Source organism: Mchenga conophoros, linkage group LG22, assembly GCF_057382185.1.
Source record: "Mchenga conophoros isolate Kocher_MC1m ecotype Shallow Benthic linkage group LG22, M_conophoros_male_GT1.1, whole genome shotgun sequence".
NCBI lineage: Eukaryota > Metazoa > Chordata > Actinopteri > Cichliformes > Cichlidae > Mchenga > Mchenga conophoros.
The window spans coordinates 11,556,048-11,583,468 of record NC_140546.1 but is presented as its reverse complement, the minus strand read 5'-3'; the positions used below and the strand labels follow the sequence as shown (position 1 = coordinate 11,583,468).

The window sequence follows — 27,421 nt, the reverse complement described above, 5'->3', positions numbered from 1 at the left end:
AAGTTGGCATCTTCCATACAAACTACAGGCAACCACAGCAATCTACAAGCAACAAAACGCAATCACAGGCAGGTCTTTGGTTCAGCACCCTGTTGGCAACCATTTTCAAATCAACTAATACTCAACCACTGGTCTGGGGAATACACACATTTCTTCTTAGCGACTGGAGACTGCAAGGGGGTTGCCAACTGGTCTATAGGCCTGTGTGACTGAGAGCTTTGTCAAAAGGCAAGGCAAGGCAAGGCAAGGCAAGTTTATTTGTATAGCACAATTCAACAACAAGGTGATTCAAAGTGCTTTACAGAGACATTAGAAACAAGAACAAATAAAAAGCATGATTTAAAATTGAATAAAACAAGCAAATAAACTAACTAACTAATTAACAAACAAACAAACAAACAAACAAACAACAGTATATAAAATCAAAACAGATAAAATCAGAACAGTAGATAAAATCAGTAGTTAAATGTAAGTTTTGAAATTTAAGCTTAAAGTGTGGATTTGGTGCTTTATTCAAATGCAGCTGAGAACAGGTGAGTCTTCAACCTGGATTTAAATAAACTGAGTGTTTCAGCTGATCTGAGGCTTTCTGGGAGTTTGTTCCAGATATAAGGAGCATAAAAGCTGAATGCAGCTTCTCCGTGTCTGGTTCTGACTCTGGGAACTGATAAAAGACCGGATCCAGATGACCTGAGGGATCTGGATGGTTCATACTGGGTCAGCAGGTCACTGATGTATTTTGGTCCTAAACCATTCAGAGCTTTATAGGCCAGCATCAGAACTTTAAAGTCTATCCTCTGACGGACAGGCAGCCAGTGTAAGGACCTCAGAGCTGGACTGATGTGGTCCACTTTTTTGGTCTTAGTGAGGACTCGAGCAGCAGAGTTCTGAATGAGCTGTAGTTGTCTGACTGATTTTTTAGGTAGACCTGTAAAGATGCTGTTACAGTAATCAAGCCTACTAAAGATGAATGCATGGACTAATATAGGTAAGTCTATATTTTTCCATTCAATTCAACTGAAGAAACTAAATTCATTTAAGTGAACTGAAGTGAACCTGACTCTGTGGCCTGCTGGGAGTGAATTTAAACCTCAGCCGAAGCCAAAATATGAATAATTCCACAGAACTGGATATGAGCGCATTCATCATTTTAACAGTATGTGCGACAGAAAATAACAAAAACCAACACAGCCCCCCTTTAATTTCTAAAAGTACGAGCATATAATTCTACAGACTGACTACAGCGATGAAATCAGGGCTTGTCTTTCTTATTTATACTGGTGCTTTTTCCTGTAACACTAACCCAGACTCTTAAGTATTGCAAAAGACCTGTTTATGCGGTTGTAAAGTACTATTCTGAGTCTAGTGAGCGTTGATGTGGCACTCGCTGGTGTTTTTAGCACAGCAATAAGCGGTTATTATGTGGTTTCTGTCATTCAAACACTCAGGGTTGGTCAAGAGAAAAATATGTCCCTAAAATCACTCTGAGGCTAAAGCCCAAAACAATGATCCAACTGCTGAGGGACATTCCTGCGTGCATATTCCTCCTAATTTAATGCACTCAGTAACGGCTGGTGAACCTCCGCCCTTTTTGTCCACAGTGCGGGGTTTATCTGCTCCAGCTGCCTGTGTTATGTCAGGCCTGTCCTCTTCCTGATGCTGTGTAGGAATAACATAGCACTTTGCAAATTCCCCAGATTCCCGATCGCAACTGCACACGGGTAGAACACCAAGCAAAACACTACCTTCCTTTCACCCGCCACGCTTGTCTCCACTGGCTAAAAAACAAGAGTGGATGTCACTGTTGTGACTGAGAGCGACTTGCTCGCTGATGCAGAGATGTTTGTGGAGCTGTGGAAACAGGTCAGCTTGTTTTTCCCCACCAGTGACTAATGTTTTCCTGCATACAGGCAGTGATTAACTTAGGGCTGTTTTTTTTTAACACACAGAAAGATGGGCTTTGTGATGCTCACCATTTACCAGTAAATACACTGGCCCTCACACCACAACCGCATTCAGTGTCAGCTGCAATATGAGCCATTCAATTCTCATAAAACTGAGCTGGAGCAGAGAGATTAACTTTGGGAATAATTTGGTAAGAGAAGACAAGTCCCTCAAAGTATTTTTACAACTAAATTAAAATGATAACGTACTGAAAGACAGACAAAAGAGCTCTTTAATAATGCGATAGCACAAAAGTTAGGATAGTTAATTAAGTTGCTGGCTGGAGGGAGTTATTAGAGAGCGACACATCAAAAGGCCCAGAATGACAGTGAGGAGCTTAATAAGTTGAGTCATTTTGTTGTGGGGAGCAAACCACAACTGTGGGAGAAGTTAACTAATGCTTAAATCCCGCTAAAGGGAAACCTACTTAAAAAAAAGAAACATGGGCCAAAATAAACAAGCTGCAACCTGTGGCGGTGGAAAAATTGAGCCTGTAGTTGCTCCAAAAGCGAGTCAAATCTCATAAGACCCCCAAGTTTAAATTTCGTCCTTTATAACAACAGTGTGGAGGTGACTTTTGTTTTTAGCTGATCCGTCTGGTGAGTAAAAAGCATGGCTGCTTACATTGACAGGTGTACCTCACTGGTGTTATAATAGCAAAAAATGTAGGTGTCCAGATTCTGCAAATGAGGTGTAGAAAATACTATAAAAATTAGGAGAAATGTATGATAAATGTATTTTTGCTATTTAGTACAAATATGAGGTGCAGCACCTCAAAAGGCACAAAAAGTGACTGCTTTAGGGTATTCTCTATGTTTAAGAGATAAGACTCTTCACTGTTTCTAAGTCAGCAAAATATGAGAGAAGCTGTGGCGTCGTTTAAGTTAAACCCTTTGTGCAAAAGAGGATCTATCATTTAGTTGTTATAATTATATTGAAAAAGATTTCACTTTATTCTCAGATGGATTTTTTTTTTTAGCATTTTCATCATATCTCATTTAAAAATCCCCCTAAATAGTTTGTCTTTTTTTTTTTTATCTCAACCAAAGAGCTTCTTTGAGTTGATACAAGGAAGATGCATCAATTAATCCAAGAAATAATCCGCAATGTATTAAAAAGAATTGTTACAGTGTTTACATAGGGAAACAAATCAATCTGTGGAGTTTTATTTTTAAACATTTAAACAATTTACTGATATCAGCCTCCAAATACTCCAGCCTTTCGAGTTTGTGATCCTTACAAGAAATCAAACCCAGATTGTGGCCTTTCATCCCAGGTTCCAAGCTGTTCAGTTTTTATAGCACTAAAGACAGTTTCCAGTATTTTACAATGAAAAGGAGAACTGTAACTATATCTTACTGTACCTGAGATCTCTCTCCCTGTTCTTGACCCTGGAGTCACTTTGTGGGCCCTCAGGATGTAAACTACTGGTCTAGACTGGTGTTTGTCCTCTAATCTCTGAACCTTACACAAGCAGCGTCTTTTCCAAATGTAAAAAAAAAAAAAAGTCATTTTGTTTTCTTGGCAAACTCTTTCCTGCCTCCGCCTTCACTGCCGAAGTTCCGGACGCGGTGAATCTTGGCCAGCTGGCTCTCTATGGTCTTCATTATGTCCATATGGTCGGGGATGTGGACATAGCGGATGTTCCTGCCAGTGATGAATAGGTCCTGCAGCTGTGTGAGCTGACCCAGCCGGTCCCGGTACAACACGTCCTCTAGCCGTACGTTCATGAAGGCATCTACGTTGACCACGCGTCCACGTGCCGTGCTCTCGTTCCTCAGGTCCACCGTGGTCACCTCTCCCTGAAGGCCCTGCAGGAGGATCACCATGCTGTTCTCTGTGATCGTTCGCTCCCGAATAGAGTTCACCACCTCAACCGGCCCCACGCCGGATGGCTGAGACTCAGCTCCCTTGGGCTCCATAGTAACCTGCAGAAAAGCAGAAGATTGATAACTCTGGATTAGAGTCTGTCATGCAGTGTTGGTACCTGAGACGTGTTTCTGTGGTTTACTGATTCTGACCTTGAAGCAATAAAGCAAAAATTAGCAAAACCTTGCACACTTTGTGGACAGAACATTAGAATCAGAAAATGAGAAAACACAGGAACATGTCAAATAGAAAATGTCCTGCACAGCTTAAATGCGATTGATCTCATCTGTCACAAACCAATCCTGCATTTAATAAACGTCAGACAACTAAGAGGCTGTGGTCAAATCGTTAAAAAAGATTTCCCTCCCTCCATCTTTTCTTAATCACTTTTCTGATTGAAAATAAGGTAAAGGAAGAAGAATTTCTGAGGACTTAGGAAAAGAGCACCATGCCCAGACAATGTGACTGCATCAACGTTAGATCCTCTTAGGCTGTTAATGGGGCTCTACTGAAACTGCAATGTAGGGACCAAAAAGGCTGTCTTAGATACTTTCTTACTGCGTTTTTTTAATGGAGCTCACAAAAAACACACATAAAAAGAATGAAGTGAATTAAATGTTTCCAGTCTTATTTTCTTTATCTGCTGGAGAGATGATCCAATGTAACTCTGGAAACTGTTACAAGTTCTGAGGAAAAAACAAAATAATTTTATTCCACTGTCACTTATTAAAAATCAGGGGATCAATACCAGCTGACTTGACGTAAAGTCAATTAATGGTAATCCTAATTGCCAAAACAACTACTTCTTCTCCTCCTTTTTTCAGCAGCTCACTGAAGGTTGCTAATCCGCCTTCATCTCATCCTAACCCTAACGTCCTCTGTCACCACCAACCATCTGCATGTCCTCCTTCACTACATGAATCCTTTGAGGTCTTCATATTCAGCATCCTTTCTGCACATATCCAAACCACGCCAGCCTCCTCCTGCCTCACTGTCACATCAGCATCTCATTCAGACACACGTAGTCTGTTTTGCATCTCGTGACTATCATATCCCGTAACCGCATTTTCTTTATTGGTCCAAAAAACACTTTCATATTTGGCTTTCAAAGTAACCCCCGTATATGCACATTACAGCCGAATATAAATGGTAATACAGAAGATATAGTGTCATATACTGCAGTGTCATCTTAGCTTTAACTAAACCTACAGAAAACATAAAAACACGTTTAAAATGACACTCAAATTTGTATCTGAAAGCACAAAGTTAGTCTTCTCTGTTAGCTTTTCTTTTTTTAGCGTTTCCTTAGCTTTAGCAGCGACTAAATAAAGCTCCAAAATGCGTAAAACATGACTGTAAATCAAAGCTTCTCCCTCCGCTGATGTCTGTAACATTTACCTGAATTATTTAAACACAGGTTTCATGTAGAAGCGAAACACCGGCCTGCTGAAACCTCTCAAAACATCTCAACACGTTCGTTTTCCCGCAGAAACCCGACCGAGGAGCAGCGACGTGATGACGTTTCACCGTCGTCTTTGCGTCAACCGTTTAAAAAAATAAAAACTTTATTCACAACCAGCTTTAATACAATACAATCCAGGACATAAATGAGGAACCCGAGAACAGGACGTCATCACAGCAACATTATTTTTCACATATATGCTGGATTTCAAAGCTGCAAAGTATATATTAAGATTAACAAATTTGCTCTCTGGAGTGTAAAATTTTATTAATTAAGCGAAAATTCTACTGACAGATTTAGAACATCATAAAACACCCAATATGAAACCACACAAAAGAAATACATTAAAAATGTTAATCTTATATGTGTTTAAATTGGTGTTTTTGTTTGTTTTGTTTTTGGATAAATTCAAGTTATACATAAAATCTTCTAAATTACTTAAAGGAAATAAACCAGAAAAATCATACGATATTCTAAACTGTTTTTCCCACCATTGCCATTGTATTGTATGCATGTATGACTCTTTTATTTAATAGTACACCTTGTTGAAAGGATGATGCTAAATGATCTTATGCCTACATGAACGTTTATACTCACTGCTCTGTTCCCTTTTGTACCTTATTGGATTCATACAGTACTAGTTGTCATATTTAAAATATAAGTATTAAAATTAATTAATTAATTGATTAAAAGCCGGATAAACAAAGAGCAAAGGCTCCGAATCAAAGAAACCTTCATGAGATTGTTCTTTTCTTACAAAGCGAAGACAACAGCACCCCCTACAGGTTGCTGCTGCAGAAACGAAATCGTCTCAATGAACATTTATTTTCATTATCCAAATATTAATTTATAGCTTATTTAAATTAGTACGTGTCCAATTAGATGTCGTATTTAAAAATATGATCAATCCTTTTCATTTAATTTCTTCCCTGCCTCACAGCAACATTTGCAACTCATTTTGTTTTACAGCATGTAAACACGAGCCAGCCTAATCATGTAAATATAAATAAATACTTTTATTTAACATTAAATTGTTAAAAAGAAAATGAAACCTCAAACACAGCAGGTGTTACCGTTTAACATCCAAGTCAGTTCAGCTGCAATTTAAACATAGAAAATAGTTTCTGTCTATTGTAACTGTGTTATAATGTTGAGTTCTTGCATCTGTTTCACTGAATACTGCATATTTCAGATTAAAGTTCACAGTGGAGATTAACCATCCGATCATCAAACAACCACAGACTGGATAAATGAGTCAGAGGTCGTCCATCATGGCCAGGAGCTCTTCTCCCTTGTTGCTGCTGGGTTTTTCGGGTTTCTCTTCTTCTTCTTCTTCAAACTGTCCGGCGATGCGAGCCAACTCCGATGCCGCCTGCTCATCCTGAACCAAAAACTTGGATTAAGTTCATCACAGATGTTTTAAGAGAGACATGGCAGTCATAACAACAGTCCAGAGTGTAGCCAGACACTCACACTAACACACTTTTTTGCCAGATTTTCTGTTTATATTGTTAGGTTTGTTCACGTGCTCAGCAGTTGCCTTTTTTTTTTTTAAGTCAAACTAAACTGTTTTCTTGACTGTGGTTTAGTTTTAGTTCACTGAAATACCCCAGAAGAGTCTGCATGATCATACCTGCATTGCTTGAATATTTATCACTCCATACAAGGACTCCTCAGCACTAGCTGATGCTCCTCTGTGAAACAAGATAAAAAGGCCTTGATGAGGAAATTTATGTTAATGTAACAACAGGGAATTAAAATAGAAAAGAAGAACACCCACGCTTCCGCCTCCTCTTTGTCTGTGTTGAACAGGTTGATTCGAAAACCTGATTCGTCTTTGGGCTTGTTCTCTGTCTTCATGCTGCCCATCAGACGAGCCAGCAGGTTCAGCTCCTCCTTCGCCAGCGGGTTGGGAGAGCCGTCTGCCTGCAGCACGATGGAGGTGCAGAGGCAGGTTATAACAGAGCTGTGAAAATAGTATTTGCCCCTTTTCTGATCTTTTTCTATTTGTTATACTTATATGTTTCAGGTCATCAAACAAATTTTAATAATAGAGAACTAAATACAAGATGCAGTTTTTAAATTATATAATTTATTAATGGAAAAACGTTCTCCAGTGCTACCTGGCCCTCTGAAAACTCCCCCTAAACCCAATAACTGGTTGCATCGCTGCTGGCAGCAAGAACTACAATCAAGCGTTTTATTGAAAATGAGTCTTTCACATCCCTGTGGAGGAATTTTGGCCCAATCTTCCTTACAGAGATGTTTTTAATTCAGCCAAACTGGAGGGTTTTTAAGAAAGAACAGCCTGTTTAAGGTTCAGGGCAAGAAATGATAGCTGGAGATTCTCCTTCAGGTTTCTTTTAGTAGAAATCAGAATTCATGGTTCCACCAGTTTTGGCAAATCATCCAGCAAACCTGCGTCAGACCATCACGCTGCCACCACCATGTCTGACTGTTGGCATGATGTTCCTTTTAATAAAATGCTGTTAGTTTTACACCAGATGTAACGGCATGCAAAGCTTAAAAAAATTCCAGCTTCTTTCTCATTATCAAGATGTTTTTGGCAAATGTGAGATGAGCCTGCGTATTCTTTTTGGTCAGTGGTGTTTTTCTCTCATGGATGCCACTTTGGTCCACTCTGAAACAAGTGAGCCCTGCAGTTCTTTAGATGTTGTTCTGGAGTCTTTTGCAACTAATGCGCTCCTGGGAAGCTTCACAACTGTTCCAAGTTTTCTCTATTTGTGGATAATGGTTCAGGAAAGGGAGGGGTGCAGTGGCAGCACAAGAGTTACTACAAGTTTTCAAACATTATTAATGTTAATATTGACTAATTAAACATTACACTGTCTAACCAGCCGTTTAATGTTGATATGGTGATAATATAAGCAGACACAAACATTCACAGTTACTGAGAAACACTATTATTATTATTTTTGACACTTCATTAATCTGATTACCATCTTCTCTTTGTACAGCAGTAGCACTGGGGTGTGGTTTTCTGGCTCAGCTGTAGAAGCCAGGAAACCACAGTAGTGTGGTTTGGGCACACCTGTCTTACACACCCAATTAAGCTCTTCTCTTATAGAAGGTATGAGGCTGTAGAGAGACACACAATGATGAGCCTACACCAGTGAGATGTTTTGAACAGCGGGGCAAGTGAGGTGAGTTTAAGTGTATATGCAAAAAGTGTGTCAATAAAGAGCTGCGTGTGCAAACCACAGGGAACGGGCCACTACCATAACAGCATTAACGGCTTTTACTATGCATCAATGTCCAGGCAAGCAGGAATTTCTGGGGCTAATATACGAAGCCAACACAGAAGTACAAAACAAACTAAAGTTCCTTGAGTGGCCACTTGAGGCAAGCTGCAAAAATGAGTGAATCCCCGCAGACCTCCATTACAAAATATCCAAATTTACAGCATTTAAATGCATGTTCACAGCCTGGTATAAAAAGTGATTTGGAGGCACATGGACAGTTTCCCACTCTATAACAAATGTATGTTGGGTTCCTTTGGCGTAAGAAATATCTAAAAATATGTTAATATATCAAGCATATGTCTGTTTTTTTGGGTTTATTGCTGCAGCTAGATAACCTTAGCTAACTCGGTGCCCTACCATCTGATTCAAAAATTGTCACTTCTGGCTCCAAACAAACTAGGAAGCATCAGGTTAGTGGAGTGAGTGTGAAAGTGGTGCAACATTTTGAGCCCCTTGGTGCCACCTGAGCATCCTTTAAACACCACTATCAAAGGTAAATATCACCTTGTAGGAAAAAAGCTCCATATGATATGATTTGCTATTATTGCTTAAACATAATTTCATGGTTTCACAACAGCAAGAGCTCAGGTGTAGTTCAGGACAATATTAAGTTATATATATATATATATATATCACCAACCATAACTGTAAAATGAAATCTGTGACCTCCCTGACATGTTATTACCTTTACAGAGGGAGCCCTGGACGTGTGTGTCTCCTCTGGATGATCCACAGTGTACCTTTAAGTCATGAAACGCAGCAGTGTCACCCACAGGTTCAGTGTGTGTGTTCACCATGTAGTGTCCAGCAGCATATTTACATACATGTTCATGCCGAGTCTGATCACTCTGTTTCCATGCAGCTCGAAAGACCCCTCTCTGATGGAGCTGGTGTAACTCCCTCCAGAGGGGAACTCCCTTCGTCTCACTTCTCTGCCGCGACAGTCAAATATCCTTTGAAAACAGGAAACAGATGGCGACACTCTGGATTGTGGACACATTTTTTTTAAAGAAAATTGAAAGTTGGGATTGGTCAGCCTTTTGGCGGTGACTTCAGAGTTGCATCAGACCACCAGGCCACAGAGTGGCCACATCTAGTGCCGTTAATGAAGTGGCAGATGTTAAACCAGGTTCAGTGTATAAACATTGACAGTAGAAATTAATTCTGCTTATAATGTCTAAACTTGAATTAGAAGAAAATATGTGATAAAGACACTGAGAATCTGACAAACAATGGCAGACTCATTAATGACAGACATTAATAAAGTACTCGCATGTGTATTAGTTTGCATGAATGATGCTTACAGCACATGCTTTTAATCAGCACTTATGTAAAAATATCACATTGTAGAAGTAAAGGGATACGTGGTACAGAGGCAGGAGGTGCTTTTCTGATTCAACAAAGACAAACAAAGGTTAAATTTTGGTCTTTTCTGTGCTTGTTTTTCATTGTAAACAAAATAATCCAAAGAAATTAGTGAAAGACTGATGAAATGACTGCACTGAATTCTTTTGATATGGTCACTTTGGCACACTTAAGACACATATGGGCCAAAGCACAGATCTGATACCGTTGTGGATGTTGTGGATATATTTGAAACAGGCAGTATGTGCAAAAATCCCCCAGAAATCTTACAACTGAAGAATGCATGTATACAAAATGTATTTCTGCTTAAAGGGGGCACATCTGAGCGCTTACTATCAGGGGAAGGATAAATGCGCTGGCGCTGCTGCATAGCTGACCTTTATTACTTTGCATAAAATGCTCTATTACATTGACAGTGACAGATATGACTGAGGACATATTTTTGATTTACATTTATGGATTCCTTGAAATTCATTTCAAAACTATATGTAAACCATCTGCACACACTGTAACCTACATACCTAATAAGCCCAGGAACATCAGTCCCATGAGGCACTGGGCCTGACGTCGTCAGGGCGAACCGTCCGTTGGGATTTTGGATCTGATCTTTTAGGAAAAGTGATACCTTAAAAAAAGAGAGAGCATTAATTGAAAGCAGAAAAATGAAATGTTTAATTTGATATTAATATGTTTGAGGAGGATGGGATTTCAAGCAGGGGACTCACACGAACGTGCATGTCTTGGAAAAATGTGAGGAGAGTCTGTCTGAGAAGCTGGAGTTCACCCTCTGATAAAGACGAGTATGCCTACATCAAAGAGAGACAATGGCTGCAGAGGATGCTTGCACCTTATAAATACAAGGTTTATATAACTTCAGTTATCTGAGTCATACCTCAATGATTTTCCTGTGTGTCTCATCGACTTGGTTCACGGCCATGGGAGTGTCTTTCACGAATTCCCTGATGGTGTCCATGTGATTGTATGAGATGAGCAGCAGGTCTTTTGGCCGCAGACAAAGGAAGACTTGATATTTGAAAGCCATGACCATTAGCTCATAAAGCTACAAGAACAAAAACACAAATCTACACCTTAAAAAATTAACAGAGCTGTAAAATGTCATGTTATGTATTAATAAGATACCAGAACAATCTGACAATCAATTATCAATCAATATCTGAGAGAAAGCAATTTGTGTAGGACTTTCCGTGAGGTTAATGCACTTCAAACTGCTTCACATGACTAATATGACAGAGAAAGATGCAATTAAAACAATAACATTAAAAGCTAATAATAATAACAAAGAAATTATAAGACAAATCAAGAAAGTAACAAGTAAAAAATCATCTGACCCTCAATAAAAATTAAGAACTATCAGAAACAAATAATACAATTATAAAATATATGTTGAGTTACAGTCCTGTGAGAAACTAACTACAACCCACAATTCATTTGCTCGTTGAACTACCTTTAGAAGTAATAAGTAGTAACTGCTTGACTTCATCAGTCTCTCACATCGTTGTGGAGAAGTTTCAGCCCACTCTACTTTACAGTGTTGCTTCAGCTCAGTAAGGATTGTGGGAATTTGCTTGTGCACAGCAGTTCAGTCACCTGAGATTTAGACTTTGACTGGACCACTGCAACATTTTGATTCTTTTCTTTTGCAGATTTGCTGCTGTTCTTGGAATCATCGTTCTGTTTTATGACCAAATTTCAGCCAAGCTTTAGGTAATGGACAGATAGCTTCACATTTTACTCTAGAATACTTTGGTATACACAGAAGTTTGTGTTTGACTCGATGACTGCAAGCTGTCCAGGTCAAGCCCAAACGATTACCCGTCCACCACCGTGCTTAACAGTTGATGTCAGGTGTTTTGCTGGTATGCTGCGTTTGGCTTTCCCCAAATGTGGTGCTGTGGATTTTACCGAAACATCTCCACTTTGGCCTCATTCGTACACAGGACACTTTCCATCTTGTGGTTTATTCAGATACAGCTTTGCAAACCTGTGCTCTGCTGCCATGAATGATTTATAGAGAAGACGCTTTGTTTTGGCAACTCTTCTAAACAAACCACTTGTTCAGTCTTTTTCTAGTTGTGCTGTCATGAACTTTAAAATTTAACATGCCAATTGTTGGCTGTAAAGTCTGAGATGTAGCTCCTGGGTTTTCTGCACAGTCTGACTTCTGAGTGAATTTTCTAGGACATCTCATCCTGAGAAGATTGTGGCATTGTGTTAACACACACCTGAATGGTCCTGACCTGCAAAATGTTGTTTTCCAAATGCATTTTGTTAGACTTGACAAGTGGACATACTTGCTCACATTAAGTTTATGAAATGCATTTGATTAGCAGCACCTGGCTGCTACATACAGTATTCCCTATGGAAGCAGGAAGGTTTTACAGGACTGCTTTCTTTTTCACATGACTATAAGTCCCTAATGACTCGGGATGTGCATAAAATCATTGCTCCATTAAGTAAAGTAAATTTTATGGGTGCAGGTTTGACAGTCCTGCATTATAGGGAGAGGTAATGAGTAAACTGTGGAAGCTTATTTCCGAACTTCAAGGACTGAGTCATAGGTTTGAGATCAATGAATCGACTCTGTTTTTCCTGGCATTTTTTTCCAGTAAAGGGAAAAACTTTCATTGTGAACAAGGGGAAGATTTTTACTTTAAAAAGTTTTTCAGTTCACTTGCTGTTTATAATCTAGTGCTCCTGTTCCTGGTATTTGGTATTTACCCTGTCCATGCTGGCCGGGTTCAGTCTCATGATGGAGGCGTGCGCTAACCGAGTTAGCACCGTTTTCATTGTCCTGTGAGAATACAGCTGCTGAGGTTTGAGAAGTTCATCCATGAAGGCTTTACTGAACATGGTCCCAACGATGTCATTCATGACTGTGAAATGGAGAAGCAGCCAAACAGAAAGGTGGAGAATTTTGCTTTTGAATTGAAGCTACTTCTTTCTTAGTGCGGTCGATAAACACAGAGGTCATGAAAAAGGAAAAAAATGGTAAATTTTTTTTTTTTTTAAATGGTTGTTTACCATTGTTTTATGCATTTTTTATTTATTTATACAACTCCAAATATATATGGGAGACAGTCTAAATAAACTCACTGGCCACTTTGTTAAGTACACCTATTCAAATGAAGCTTAAGTATAAGTTAAGGAAAATCTGTATTAATTCATCTGCCTGAATTCCTTGGTGTTTGGGCTGATTGTCTATTCTTTACATCACTTCCTCTTACCCAACCTGTCAAACTGGTGACATCATTGCTCTAGTCCAATCATTTTCTTGTCCACCTTCTGTGAGCAAATAGCCTCATATGTGTTTTAACTCTGAGTGCTCTTTTTTCAGACTCTCATTCATGAATGGCAAATGGGCAGTATTTTGTATAGCACTTTACTTAGTCCCTAAGGACCCCAAAGCGCTTTACACTACATTCAGTCATCCACCCATTCACACACCCATTCACACACTAGTGATGGCAAGCTACATTGTAGCCACAGCTGGCCTGGGGCGCACTGACGGAGGCGAGGCTGCCGGACACTGGTGCCACTGGGCCCTCTGACCACTACCAGCAGGCAACGGGTGAAGTGTCTTGCCCAAGGACACAATGACCGAGACTGACTTAGCTGGGGCTCGAACCGGCAACCTTCTGATGACAAGACGAACTGCCAACTCTTGAGTCACGATCGCCCCTTATGCGCATAGATTGATCCTTGTGTCTAAGGTTCAGGTATACCAATCTCTTTTTATGGCTGCTTCCAGCTTTGTGCCATGTCTCAAAGCTAAAATCATGCCATACTTCACTTACTCAAATAGCCTCCACAGTCACCAGATCTCAATCAGATAGGGCACCTTTGGGATGTGGTGCAATGGCAGAGTCATATCGTGGATGCACAGCTGACAACTCTGCAGCTACTGTGTGATGCTATCATGTCAATATGGATGAGAATCTCCGAGGAATGTTTCCAGCACTTTGCTGAACCTGTGCCACAAAGAATTAACACAGTTCTGAAGACCAGAGTGCAAAAGTGTACCAAATAAAGTGGCTGGTGCACTGTATATACAAATTTGTGGTAGGTGTCTAGCTACTTGTCTGGCTCTGTGTGACAATTTCACATGTGTTTTCAAGAAAATTATATATTTTCTGACTTGTTAAGAGAGCTCAGAGATGCTGGAGGAGCTGACTAAAGAACATTACGCTCAAGTAATACCTCTTTTCCTGTCATTTTCTGACCACACTCCTGCAGCCATGTTGGGTTTCCAACAAAAGAAGAAAGAAAAAGAAGGAAAGCAGATTTGTAATTTGGGTAGTTATGCATCTGACATAAGAAAAGCACTTTTTTTTAAGTTTATAAATTGGCATCAGACTGCTACAGCTTGACACAAACTGCGAAGACACATCTACAAAGATGTCAGCTGCCTCTACCTTTCTCTGAATTGTCCTCTGAGGTGTTGTGAGCTCGCAGGCGTTGGTCCAGTATGTAAAGCATCTCTCCACCCAGATTAATGAAAACCAGGGGGAGAGTTCTCATAGACATCTTGCAAAGTCAAAAGAAAAGGAGGATTAGCTCCTTAGCACAAAGCTGTCGCAGAGGTAGGCGTCAGAAGGAGAAAAATCCTTTGCAGCTGAAAAAAACTCTGCTCATTTCCACCCAGTTAACTGATTGTTCCTCTTGTGGATTGCCACTGTTAAGTGAAATGTTCATGCTAGGTCTTATCTGATCATTCTTCTGCTCACTAAGATGTAACAGGTGGCCAACAAGAGGATAAGGAGTGTACAGACAGAAGCTTATTGGACAGGATAAGGATGACGTTACAGCACATTACAACCAAACACAGAAGGTAAATGGGTATGCCATGTGCAAGATTAAACAGACTAACTAACTAACCCTTTACATTTAAAGGGCTATTCAGTGAACCAAAGTCCAAAAGTGCTAAAAGAACATATGTGTACGTGTAATTGTTAAATTTTATTCTACACTCTCCTGTGGAGACTTTCCACCACATCTTTTAACCTTCCAGCTTGGATTTGCTCCCATTCAACCAAGAGAATGAGTGCAGTTGGCAACTAATGTTGAGAGATGAGGCCTCTCTTCATTGCAAAGCTCTCAAAACCTCATGTAGACAAGTCTCCCCCAGCACCAAACATGGAAACAAAACATGTTTGTAAACAGTAATGATAAAGCTTTACCAGTCTTTAATTGTATCTTTTTACCTCATCATTTAGGTGTATAGCATAGTCAGCTTAGCATGATAACTAGCCTTAGCTAGCTTAGCGTATTTGATCTGGGACATCTTGTACATTCCTTGTACAAAAATCTAGTTCCCCCCGTTATTTCTTTATATTTTACTTCAAGTGAGCCACAGTTTCTTGTAATTTTTTAAAGAAGTCTTGAGAAATAGTTCTCCTGACTTTCTGAAGCTTTTCTTTTGGACATTGGCTGTTTTTTCACTCATTTTTATACCCACGGTGCACTTATGTGTATCTGCACTGACCACAAGCTGAAGTGGAAGATCAACACATAGGTTGTGTACAAAAAGGAGATGAGCAGGCTCTATTTCCACAGTATTCTGAGTTTTATTCACATTCTGAGGCAGATGATTCATCCACAAAAGCATCGTGCTCTATACTCCTCCTGCTGCTCATCACTAATACATCCAAAAGAGTAACACAAGAATTTCTCTCCTTCCCTCTCCTACACTACTCTAAATAAAAGATAAGAGAGCAGAAACATGCAAATCAAAGTTTATCTTCATGTTCACTTTACCAGCAGCTCACTTAAGTGCACACCATTGTCTATTGTTACAGTCATGTCTGCAGCTAACAGCTTTTTAAGTTTTTGTGAATTATTTCCCTGCTGAAACAATAATTTAAACACATTTTGGAAAGAAATTTGGAACTCAACTGACAAGCCTAAAACCTTATTATGGAGTTCTATCATTTCCTCTGGTTTTTCTCTATGTAAGTAAAACATAAAATTATAAATTGTGCTGTGTTTTTAATAGTTCAAACTAGTGTTACTTTTAAGACTAATTTGTTGTGATTGCAAAAACATATATAAATAGCAAATATTGCTAATATGCCTTAGTTTGGGGGGGGGGTTCTGAATGAAAAAGAATTAACAGAGTAAAAATGTCTTCCTCTCATCAGAATAACCTGCTCAAGTTCACAGTCAGCTTTCAATGAAAACCCAGTCCTGAGTCAAAGCTCTTATAACCGGGAGTGGATGAAGTCTATACCTGAAGAGACCCCACTATCTGCTATCGCTATCCCTGGAACACATGAAAGCTTAACATTGTACAAAGGACTATTTGCAAGTTATTTGCAAAGTCAAGTTTGGAATTTGACAGACCAACTTAATGTAGGAGTACGATATTTTGACTTGCATTCTAGAAATTGGATTCCTAAAAAAACCATTTATGTTGGGGATAGTCACTGGTTGATTGGGAAAGAAATTCCCTTAGGTGAAGTTCTTAGAGATATTCTTGATTTTTTAGAAAACCACAGGAATGAGACTGTGATTCTAAAAGTGACATTCCATAAGTTAGTTTTTCATAATAACAAGGATGCTGAAGACTTGATGAAGACAATAATTGACAAGTTCCGAAGTAAAATATGGACAAATACACTAGCACCAAAAATGAAGGATGCAAGGGGTAAGATTGTTTTTCTCAAGACTGATGTGTTTCGAGCTGGAACAGAAAGCCATGACTCACATTTCTTTGAACATAATAGGCTCACAAATGTGGAAAAAAAAATAAAGAATATCAAGTCAAACCTCTGTGAACGTCACATTATGGTGACTGGCACGTCAGCATCAACTACTGAGAAACCAATAAAACTGGCTCAAAAAGTTAACGAACAGCTTTACAACTTTCTGAAGCAACACAATACCAGTTCAGAAAATCATGGTTGCTTAGGTGTCATAAGTATGGACTTCCCCAGTGCTGAAATTATTAAAATAATCACTGAGCTCAAACCATGTAAATGTGGACACGGAGATGGAACAGGACAGTCTGGAAAGAAGGGACCAGCACCTGTACCAACAACTAAACTGACAACGTCACCTGTAACCACAACTTCACCTGAACCAACAACTAGAATAATAATCATACCCAGACCTTCACCTGAACCAACACCAGGACCTACAATTTCACCTGAACCCACAGCTTCACCTGAACCATCAACTTCACCTGAAGCAACAGCTTCACCTGAACCAACAGCTTCACCTGAACCCACAACTTCACCTGAACCATCAACTTCACCTGAACCAACAGCTTCACCAGAACCATCAACTTCACCTGAAGCAACAGCTTCACCTGAACCAACAGCTTCACCTGAACCATCAACTTCACCTGAAGCAACAGCTTCACCTGAACCAACAGCTTCACCTGAACCATCAACTTCACCTGAACCAACAGCTCCACCAGAACCATCAACTTCACCTGAACCAACAGCTTCACCTGAGCCAACAGCTTCACCTGAACCATCAACTTCACCTGAACCAACAGCTTCACCTGAGCCAACAGCTTCACCTGAGCCAACAGCTTCACCTGAACCATCAACTTCACCTGAACCAACAGCTTCACCTGAGCCAACACCTTCACCTGAACCATCAACTTCACCTGAACCATCAACTTCACCTGAACCAACAGCTTCACCTGAGCCAACACCTTCACCTGAACCATCAACTTCACCTGAACCAACAGCTTCACCTGAACTAACAACTTCACCTGAACCAACAGCTTCACCGGAACCATCAACTTCACCTGAACCAACAGCTTCACCTGAACTAACAACTTCACCTGAGCCAACACCTTCACCTGAACCATCAACTTCACCTGAACCATCAACTTCACCTGAACCAACAGCTTCACCTGAGCCAACACCTTCACCTGAACCATCAACTTCACCTGAACCATCAACTTCACCTGAACCAACAGCTTCACCTGAGCCAACACCTTCACCTGAACCATCAACTTCACCTGAACCAACAGCTTCACCTGAACTAACAACTTCACCTGAACCAACAGCTTCACCTGAACTAACAACTTCACCTGAGCCAACACCTTCACCTGAACCATCAACTTCACCTGAACCAACAGCTTCACCTGAACTAACAACTTCACCTGAACCATCAACTTCACCTGAACCCACAACTTCACCCGAACCAACAGCCTCACCTGAACCCACAACTTCACCCGAACCAACAGTTTCACCTGAACTAACAACTTCACCTGAACCTACAGCTTCACCCGAACCAACAGCTTCACCTGAACTAACAGCTTCACCTGAACCTACAGCTTCACCTGAACCATCAACTTCATCTGAACCTACAGCTTCACCCGAACTAACAGCTTCACCCGAACCAACAGCTTCACCCGAACCAACAACTTCACCTGAACCAACAACTTCACCCGAACCAACAGCTTCACCTGAACCAACAACTTCACCTGAACCAACAGCCTCACCTGAACCAACAACTTCACTTGAACCAACAACTTCACCCGAACCAACAACTTCACCTGAACCAACAACTTCACCCGAACCAACAACTTCACCCGAACTAACAGCTTCACCCGAACCAACAGCTTCACCCGAACCAACAACTTCACCTGAACCAACAACTTCACCCGAACCAACAACTTCACCTGAACCAACAACTTCACCCGAACCAAGAGCTTCACCTGAACCAAGAGCGTCACATGAACCAACAACTTCACCTGAACCCACAACTTCACCCGAACCAAGAGCTTCACTTGAACCAACAGCTTCACTTGAAACAAGAGCTTCACCTGAACCAACAGCTTCACCTGAACCAAGAGCTTCACATGAACCTACAACTTCAGCTGAATCAAAAAAAATGGGACCAACACAATATTCTGTGCTTCCTGAACCAGTAATTGATTCACATCCTGTTGTTCCCCCTGTCACACAGCGTAAGAAAGAGCACAAATTAGATACACACTGGAGAAGGCGCAAGTGCTTCAGAGGATAAGTGGAGTAATAAATGTAACAATAAAAGTAATACTTAAGTAATAATTATTTGTAATAAGTTACAGAAAAGGAATACAATTGTCTGTAAACAAATGTCTTAGAAATGGGAAAATGAAAATTCCACATATTATAGTGTCAGTGATGAATTAAACTATCCTTGTTTACTTTACGGTACAGTAGACAGAATTTAAGAGAAAATTTAAACATTTTGTAAATAATCAGACATGTGGTCATATAATTACCACTGTACTTTAGATTTAAGGGTAGTTAAGTTGCTTTCACAGTTCAGGTGCATAATTTTTTCACAGTTACTTATGTTATCAACAGGACTCAGGATGTTCACAAGTGATCTTTAACATGGTAAAATATAAATTTGCTGTCATACTTGACCTTTCCTAGCAAGGCTAACAAGTGAGGTAATAGCTTTTAAAAGTTAGAAATATTATTAAATATTAACCCATAAAATATAGAAAAAATATACCATCCATATTTAATTACAGAATATTAAAGCCCAATTACAGCAAATGGAAACTTTACCACAAATCCATGTGAAATTTAACAAGAAGCTTTTGAGAGGGAAATAGACCAATTATTATTGGAGAATTTCACGTTTATTACCATCTATTTTTTTCTTCTTAGTAAGTAGTTAGTTTAATGATCAACATTTGATAATAAAACTCTTAAAATTTTCAAAATCTACTAGTTAAATAATCCTAAATATTAGGAATAGAAGCTTTACTCTGTTTTATGTCATTTTAACTAATATGGTGAGTATTAAATTCACCATTTAATGGATCTTAATATGAGGAATATAAGCTTTTCTATGTGTCTATATTTAATGCCAAACAGCATTAGAATAGTCTAAATAAATAATATCAATATAAGAAAATGTCTCAAATGTTAAACAGTCAGCAGGAGTGATGAAGCTTCAAAACATTTGCTTAAAAGAATGGAGCTAAACTCATTATATTATATTATTCCAGCTCAGGACAGATGGTCAGCCTGACGCAGGGCTGGGATAATATAATATAATATAATATAATATAATATAATATAATATAATATAATATAATATAATATAATATAATATAATATAATATAATATAATATAATATAATATAGGCAGCACGGTGGTTAGCACTGTTGCCGCACAGCAAGAAGGTCCTGAGTTCAATTCCACCATCAGGCCGGGGTCTTTCTGTGTGGAGTTTGCATGTTCTCCCCGTGTTTGTGTGGGTTCCTTCTGAGTACTCTGGATTCCTCCCACCGTCCAAAGACATGCAGTTTGTGGGGATAGGTTAACTGATTAATCCTGGTCCGGCTAAAGAACTAGAGTATGTCAGCTAAAGAGTCCTTATTCTTACATGTAGTGTATGTAAAATATGTAAAGGATAGAAAATTGAGCTGACTCATCACCTCCCTAACTATCTTTAAAGTCATATTTTACTAAAACTGCTACAACATGGCCTTCACATGTCTTTCTCTCTCAATTTTTCTCAGTGTCTCTCTTTCTCTCTCCTACACTACTAAAAATAAAAGATTAGAGAGCAGAAACATGCAAATCACCGTTTATCTTTATGTTCACTGTTACAGCAGCTCACTTTACCGGAGACCATTGTCTATTGTTACAGCTATATCCGCATTAAATGTACAAGCGTTTTGAAGTTTTGGGAATTCTTTTACAAATTAGCCGGTGGGAAAAAAATGTAAAGGCATTTTGGAAAGAAATTTGGACACATCCTGACTGTCTGAGCTCAACAGACCAGCCTATAAACGGATTATGGAGATTAATCACTTCCTCTGCTTTTTCTCTATGTAAGTAAAACAAAAAATGATGGTAACACTTTAGAATAATTCACACTATAAACCATTAGTAAGGTATTAGTAAGTGCTTAATTCAGTGATTATGTTTTAGTAGTCATTTATATGTTTATTAGTGATTAATGAGCTCATATATAACGCGTTCATGGTATCATTAGAATGATTGTGTTGCACATTTATATATATAATCCTTAAGATATGAGCTCATTGTTTGTAAGTGTGTTAATAGAGGTTTTATACATACTTATTTCATGCTGTAATCCATGGCTAATTTAGACAGTTTATAGTTATTAGGTAAGTATTTTGTGTGACCTCATCTAAAGTGGGAACTGTTATTGCCTTATAAAACATTTATAAATGAAAAGAAAAGTATGTCAAGACTCAAACAAGTATTAGCTATCTTCACAATAGAAAAATTACAGACAACCTATAAAGAGATACAGAATATATTTATATACTGATAGCAAAAAACAACCTATCTGAGAGCTGAAGAATACTGAAATGAGTTCGTAAGAGCAGTCTTCCATTAAAATAAAAATTGAATAAGGTTATCAGAAAACTGTGTGTCCATCATATTAAATTGATAATATAGGAAAAAGTCTTTGGAATTTTTAAGAGTTTGGAATACCTTTGGTTCATTCCTGAGTTTCAGCTTTCTTCTGGTTTGTAGTCTGTTAGCTAGATTTAGTCAGATAAGTCAGCATCGAGTAGCTTCACTTGCAAAGTGCTCCTGAATTAAATGAAATAGAGTTATCACAGAGGTGAACTCAGCTGGAAAGAAACGTGTACTGGATGATCTCCTTCTTCTTCTCATTTATATAAAACAGGGATGGTACTGCATTAATATCAGTAAATACCAGTATTTAATGGTCATAATGACAATAAAATCTGAATTCTCAAAATACTGTGTCAACCTTTTTGGTACAGCAATGCTTACGCAGTATTCTACCTTTTTATATCCATCTTCTTTTTATTCTCTTTTTAGTAGCAGTGAATCTAACCATATTAAATATTAGTATTATTAGCACTAATGGTGAACAAAAGGCAGGCCCTGAAGATGTACACGGTGTAACAATAACACAGGAATGAAGTAAGCTAGCATCAAAAACAAAGGTAGAATTGTGTAAAACAACCATAACAGCATAACAGAGACTGTGTAAACAGAGACTGTGGTGCTAATGGGTCAAAAACATGGCTAAGGGGCTAGTTAGCCATGTTAGCTTAACTCAGCTATACTCACAGAGAAACAGTTCCAGGACAGTTACAGTGGGATGCAAAAGTTTGGGCAACCTTGTTAATAGTCATTATTTTCCTGTATAAATCGTCTGTTGTTACAATAAAAAATGTCAGTTAAATATATCATATAGGAGACACACACAGTGATATTTGAGAAGTGAAATGAAGTTTATTGGATTTACAGAAAGTGTGCAATAATAAAAAACAAAATCAGGCAGGTGCATAAATTTGGGCACCACAAAAAAAGAAATGAAATCAATATTTAGTAGATCTGCCTTTTGCAGAAATTACAGCCTCTAAACGCTTCCTGTAGGTTCCAATGAGAGTCTGGATTTTGGTTGAAGGTATTTTGGACCATTCCTCTTTACAAAACATCTCTAGTTCATTCAGGTTTGATGGCTTCCGAGCATGGACAGCTCTCTCTAACTCACACCACAAATTTTCAATAATATTCAGGTCTGGGGACTGAGATGGCCATTCCAGAACGTTGTACTTGTTCCTCTGCATGAATGCCTTAGTGGGTTTTGAGCAGTGTTTCGGGTCGTTGTCTTGTTGAAAGATCCAGCCCTGACGCAGCTTCAGCTTTGTCACTGATTCCTGGACATTTGTCTCCAGAATCTGCTGATATTGAGTGGAATCCATGTGTCCCTCATCTTTGACAAGATTCCCAGTCCCTGCACTGGCCACACAGCCCCACAGCATGATGGAACCACCACCATATTTCACTGTTGGTAGCAGGTGTTTTTCTTGGAATGCTGTGTTCTTTTTCCTCCATGCATAACACCCCTTGTTATGCCCAAATAACTCAATTTTACAGGGAGTGCAGAATTATTAGGCAAATGAGTATTTGATGCAAATGAGAGTGATGCAGAGGAAGCCTTTTCTCCGCCCACAGCACAAACAGAGCCACTTGAGGTTTGCTAAAGCACATTTGGACAAGCCAGCTTCATTCTGGAATAAGGTGCTGGGGACTGATGAAACTACAGTGCAGAATTATTAGGCAAGTTGTATTTTTGAGGAATAATTTTATTATTGAACAACAACCATGTTCTCAATGAACCCAAAAAACTCATTAATATCAAAGCTGAATGTTTTTGGAAGTAGTTTTTAGTTTATTTTTAGTGTTAGCTATTTTAGGGGGATATCTGTGAGTGCAGGTGACTATTACTGTGCATAATTATTAGGCAACTTAACAAAAAATAAATATATACCCATTTCAATTATTTATTTTTTACCAGTGAAACCAATATAACATCTCCACATTCACAAATATACATTTCTGACATTCAAAAACAAGACAAAAGCAAATCAGCGACCAATATAGCCACCTTTCTTTGCAAGGACACTCAAAAGCCTGCCATCCATGGATTCTGTCAGTGTTTTGATCTGTTCACCATCAACATTGCGTGCAGCAGCAACCACAGCCTCCCAGACACTGTTCAGAGAGGTGTACTGTTTTCCCTCCTTGTAAATCTCACATTTGTTGATGGACCACAGGTTCTCAATGGGGTTCAGATCAGGTGAACAAGGAGGCCATGTCATTAGTTTTTCTTCTTTTATACCCTTTCTTGCCAGCCACGCTGTGGAGTACTTGGACTCCACTCATGTTTTTCTTGAAGGATGCAGACTTCTTCCTGTACCACTGCTTGAAGAAGGTGTCTTCCAGAAACTGGCAGTAGGACTGGGAGTTGAGCTTGACTCCATCCTCAACCCGAAAAGGCCCCACAAGCTCATCTTTGATGATACCAGCCCAAACCAGTACTCCACCTAGACCTTGCTGGTGTCTGAGTCGGACTGGAGCTCTCTGCCCTTTACCAATCCAGCCACGGGCCCATCCATCTGGCCCATCAAGACTCACTCTCATTTCATCAGTCCATAAAACCTTAGAAAAACCAGTCTCGAGATATTTCTTGGCCCAGTCTTGACGTTTCAGCTTGTGTGTCTTGTTCAGTGATGGTCGTCTTTCAGCCTTTCTTACCTTGGCCATGTCTCTGAGTATTGCACACCTTGTGCTTTTGGGGACTCCAGTGATGTTGCAGCTCTGAAATATGGCCAAACTGGTGGCAAGTGGCATCTTGGCAGCTGCACGCTTGACTTTTCTCAGTTCATGGGCAGTTATTTTGCGCCTTGGTTTTTCCACACGCTTCTTGCGACCCTGTTGACTGTTTTGAATGAAACGCTTGATTGTTCGATGATCACGCTTCAGAAGCTTTGCAATTTTGAGACTGCTGCATCCCTCTGCAAGATATCTCACTATTTTTGACTTTTCTGAGCCTGTCAAGTCCTTCTTTTGACCCATTTTGCCAAAGGAAAGGACGTTGCCTAATAATTATGCACACCTGATATAGGGTGTTGATGTCATTAGACCACACCCCTTCTCATTACAGAGATGCACATCACCTAATATGCTTAATTGGTAGTAGGCTTTCGAGCCTATACAGCTTGGAGTAAGACAACATGCATGGAGAGGATGATGTGGACAAAATACTCATTTGCCTAATAATTCTGCACTCCCTGTAAAATTGAGTTATTTGGGCATAACAAGGGGTGTTATGCATGGAGGAAAAAGAACACAGCATTCCAAGAAAAACACCTGCTACCAACAGTGAAATATGGTGGTGGTTCCATCATGCTGTGGGGCTGTGTGGCCAGTGCAGGGACTGGGAATCTTGTCAAAGATGAGGGACACATGGATTCCACTCAATATCAGCAGATTCTGGAGACAAATGTCCAGGAATCAGTGACAAAGCTGAAGCTGCGCCAGGGCTGGATCTTTCAACAAGACAACAACCCGAAACACTGCTCAAAACCCACTAAGGCATTCATGCAGAGGAACAAGTACAACGTTCTGGAATGGCCATCTCAGTCCCCAGACCTGAATATTATTGAAAATTTGTGGTGTGAGTTAGAGAGAGCTGTCCATGCTCGGAAGCCATCAAACCTGAATGAACTAGAGATGTTTTGTAAAGAGGAATGGTCCAAAATACCACAATCCAGACTCTCACTGGAACCTACAGGAAGCGTTTAGAGGCTGTAATTTCTGCAAAAGGCAGATCTACTTAATATTGATTTCATTTCTTTTTTTTGTGGTGCCCAAATTTATGCACCTGCCTGATTTTGTTTTTTATTATTGCACACTTTCTGTAAATCCAATAAACTTCATTTCACTTCTCAAATATCACTGTGTGTGTCTCCTATATGATATATTTAACTGACATTTTTTTATTGTAACAACCAACGATTTATACAGGAAAATAATGACTATTAACACGGTTTCCCAAACGTTTGCATCCCACTGTACTTCTGATGTGCACGTTTCTGAATCTCCTCTTTCAATCTACACGGCTGTTGTTCCAGACTACAGTTATCCCCAAGTAACACAACTTGTTTTACTCAGTGAGTCTCTAATCTACTCTAATCTGATTTCTCTTCCTCACGCTAACTTCTCCGAATGTTTTGAATGAGGAGGCCATGAAGTATTTTTTTCATTCCAGCCGAGTTTGCCTGTGTGAAAGCACAGAGCTGGATATTCTGACTAATTAGTTTATTTCAGGAGCACTTTAGAACTGAACCTGACTGGCCAATGACTTATTTGGCTAAAGTTAACTAATAGAGGATTTGGATCAGTGTTGCCAACTCCTCAGTAAGAAAAATCACTATTGGTTGTCCTAAAAGACACTAGAAGTCACTAAATGATGTCATCGCCTAATTTGCATAATTGGTCATTCTTATAATTATAATTGTAACCGACTCTGTAGGAGAGAGAAATAACATCATGGAAGAGACATAAACTGAGTAAAAAAAACACCCTAAAAGCATTTAGAATATATTTAGAACTACACATTAAATTTCTTTTAGCAATTATTGTTTTTTTAATGTCACAGTTCCAACTTTCCTTCTTTATCTGGGCTTGGGACTGGCAAAAGTGACCCGAAATAGACAGCCTGGGACACTTTTTTCGTGTGTGTTTTTAAGTAGTTTTAAATCTTGTCACCCACAAAATGTAAGAGTAAAAGAAGAATTGACTGCGTTATAGCCAGGGTGTGATTCATTTGCAGTTTGGAAGCGTATGGGTGAACATCTTCTGCTCTGACAGCAGCTGGGGGCAACTGCTGCGTGAGGACTGTCCCCCGCCTGTGAGCGTTTTGGCACTGGCGAGCAGCCCACAGCAGAGTTGAGAGTAAGAGCGATATGTGCTTTCACATCAAAAAGTCATCATAAGTCTCCAATAACACCAGTAAAAGTCACCAGATTTGTCGCTAGTCACTTTTTAGGAAAAAAAGTCACTAAAGGGGGGCTGAAAACTCGCTAAATATAGTGACAAAGTTGCTAAATTGGCAACACTGATTTGGATTTTCTCTATTTCTTTGTGCTTTGCCTGTGTTCTTTTTACATGAGCTTATACTTTATATGTTGAGGTACTTTTATTTTAATTTTTAAATCTTTATAAGGCAAAAATAGTCCTGGTTACACAAAATACTTAACAACTAGTAACTGTATGAATTAGCCATGGATTACAGCTTGAAATAAGTATGTATAAAACCTCTATTAACACTCACGAACAATAAACTAATATCTAAAATCTTAATGATTATATATATAAATTCTTATCTAAATACTTTGTTGATCACTTATTTAGACTTTCTAAATTAAAAAATGAACATGCTGTATATGAGATCTTAAATCAAAAATAAACATTATATCTAGATTTATAAATTCTATAAGTTACATACTAAGGAGAAGTAATGCTTCATAAATGATGCATTAAGCACTTACTAATGCTTGATAGTGTGACATTATTCTAAAGTGTTATCAGTTGTGAGCTTTATATTTGTTCTACTTACAAGTAAGACTTGTTGTGATTTGAAAACATATTCAGCAAACATTTCTGTCCTTCTTTTGTTTGGTATAGAAATAAACAATTCAAACTTTTTTTCTGACTTTGAAAGAACAATGAAAGAATTAAAAATAGAAGTAAAAATGTCTTCCTCTCACCAGAATAACCTCCTGCTCAGGTTCATGGTTAGGTTTCAATGAAAACCCAGACCTGGATCCAAGATCTTATAACCTTGACTGGATGAAGTCTATACCTGAAGAGACCCCACTATCTGCTATCTCCATTCCTGGAACACACGAGAGCTTAACATTATACGGAGGACCACTTGCTATATGTCAAGTTTGGAATTTGAAGCAGCAACTTAATGTGGGAATACGATATTTTGACTTGCATGCTGGGATTTGGTTGCCTACACAAAAAAATGTTTATATTCGGGATAGTCACTGGATGTTTTGGCAGCATACGGAATTAGATAATGTCCTCAGAGACATTCTTGATTTCTTAAGAGATCACAAAAGTGAGACAGTGATTTTGAAAGTGACATTACATGGTCTTTACAAGAAACAAGTTGTGCAGTTGACAAAGGAATTAATTGACAACTTCAGAAATAAAATATGGA

General features: G+C 39.0%; 2 protein-coding genes across 2 annotated transcripts; both read right to left on the bottom strand.

Annotated features, from left to right (window-relative positions):
* Nucleotides 1-233: 233 nt before the first annotated feature.
* Nucleotides 234-6,132, bottom strand: lsm10 (LSM10, U7 small nuclear RNA associated). Its single transcript, XM_085262026.1, has 2 exons — nt 5,212-6,132; nt 234-3,872 (listed from the first exon to the last, which is right to left on the bottom strand). The coding sequence occupies exon 2, from the start codon at nt 3,864-3,866 to the stop codon at nt 3,453-3,455; it is 414 nt and encodes a 137-aa protein (XP_085118152.1). The 5' UTR covers nt 3,867-3,872; nt 5,212-6,132; the 3' UTR covers nt 234-3,452.
* A 140-nt stretch (nt 6,133-6,272) lies between these two features.
* Nucleotides 6,273-14,656, bottom strand: oscp1a (organic solute carrier partner 1a). The gene is made up of 11 exons (XM_085262025.1): nt 14,337-14,656; nt 14,122-14,151; nt 12,643-12,797; nt 10,796-10,963; nt 10,629-10,709; nt 10,425-10,528; nt 9,363-9,491; nt 9,224-9,278; nt 7,056-7,201; nt 6,909-6,969; nt 6,273-6,656 (listed from the first exon to the last, which is right to left on the bottom strand). The coding sequence occupies exons 1-11, from the start codon at nt 14,446-14,448 to the stop codon at nt 6,531-6,533; spliced, it is 1,167 nt and encodes a 388-aa protein (XP_085118151.1). The 5' UTR covers nt 14,449-14,656; the 3' UTR covers nt 6,273-6,530.
* Nucleotides 14,657-27,421: the final 12,765 nt, after the last annotated feature.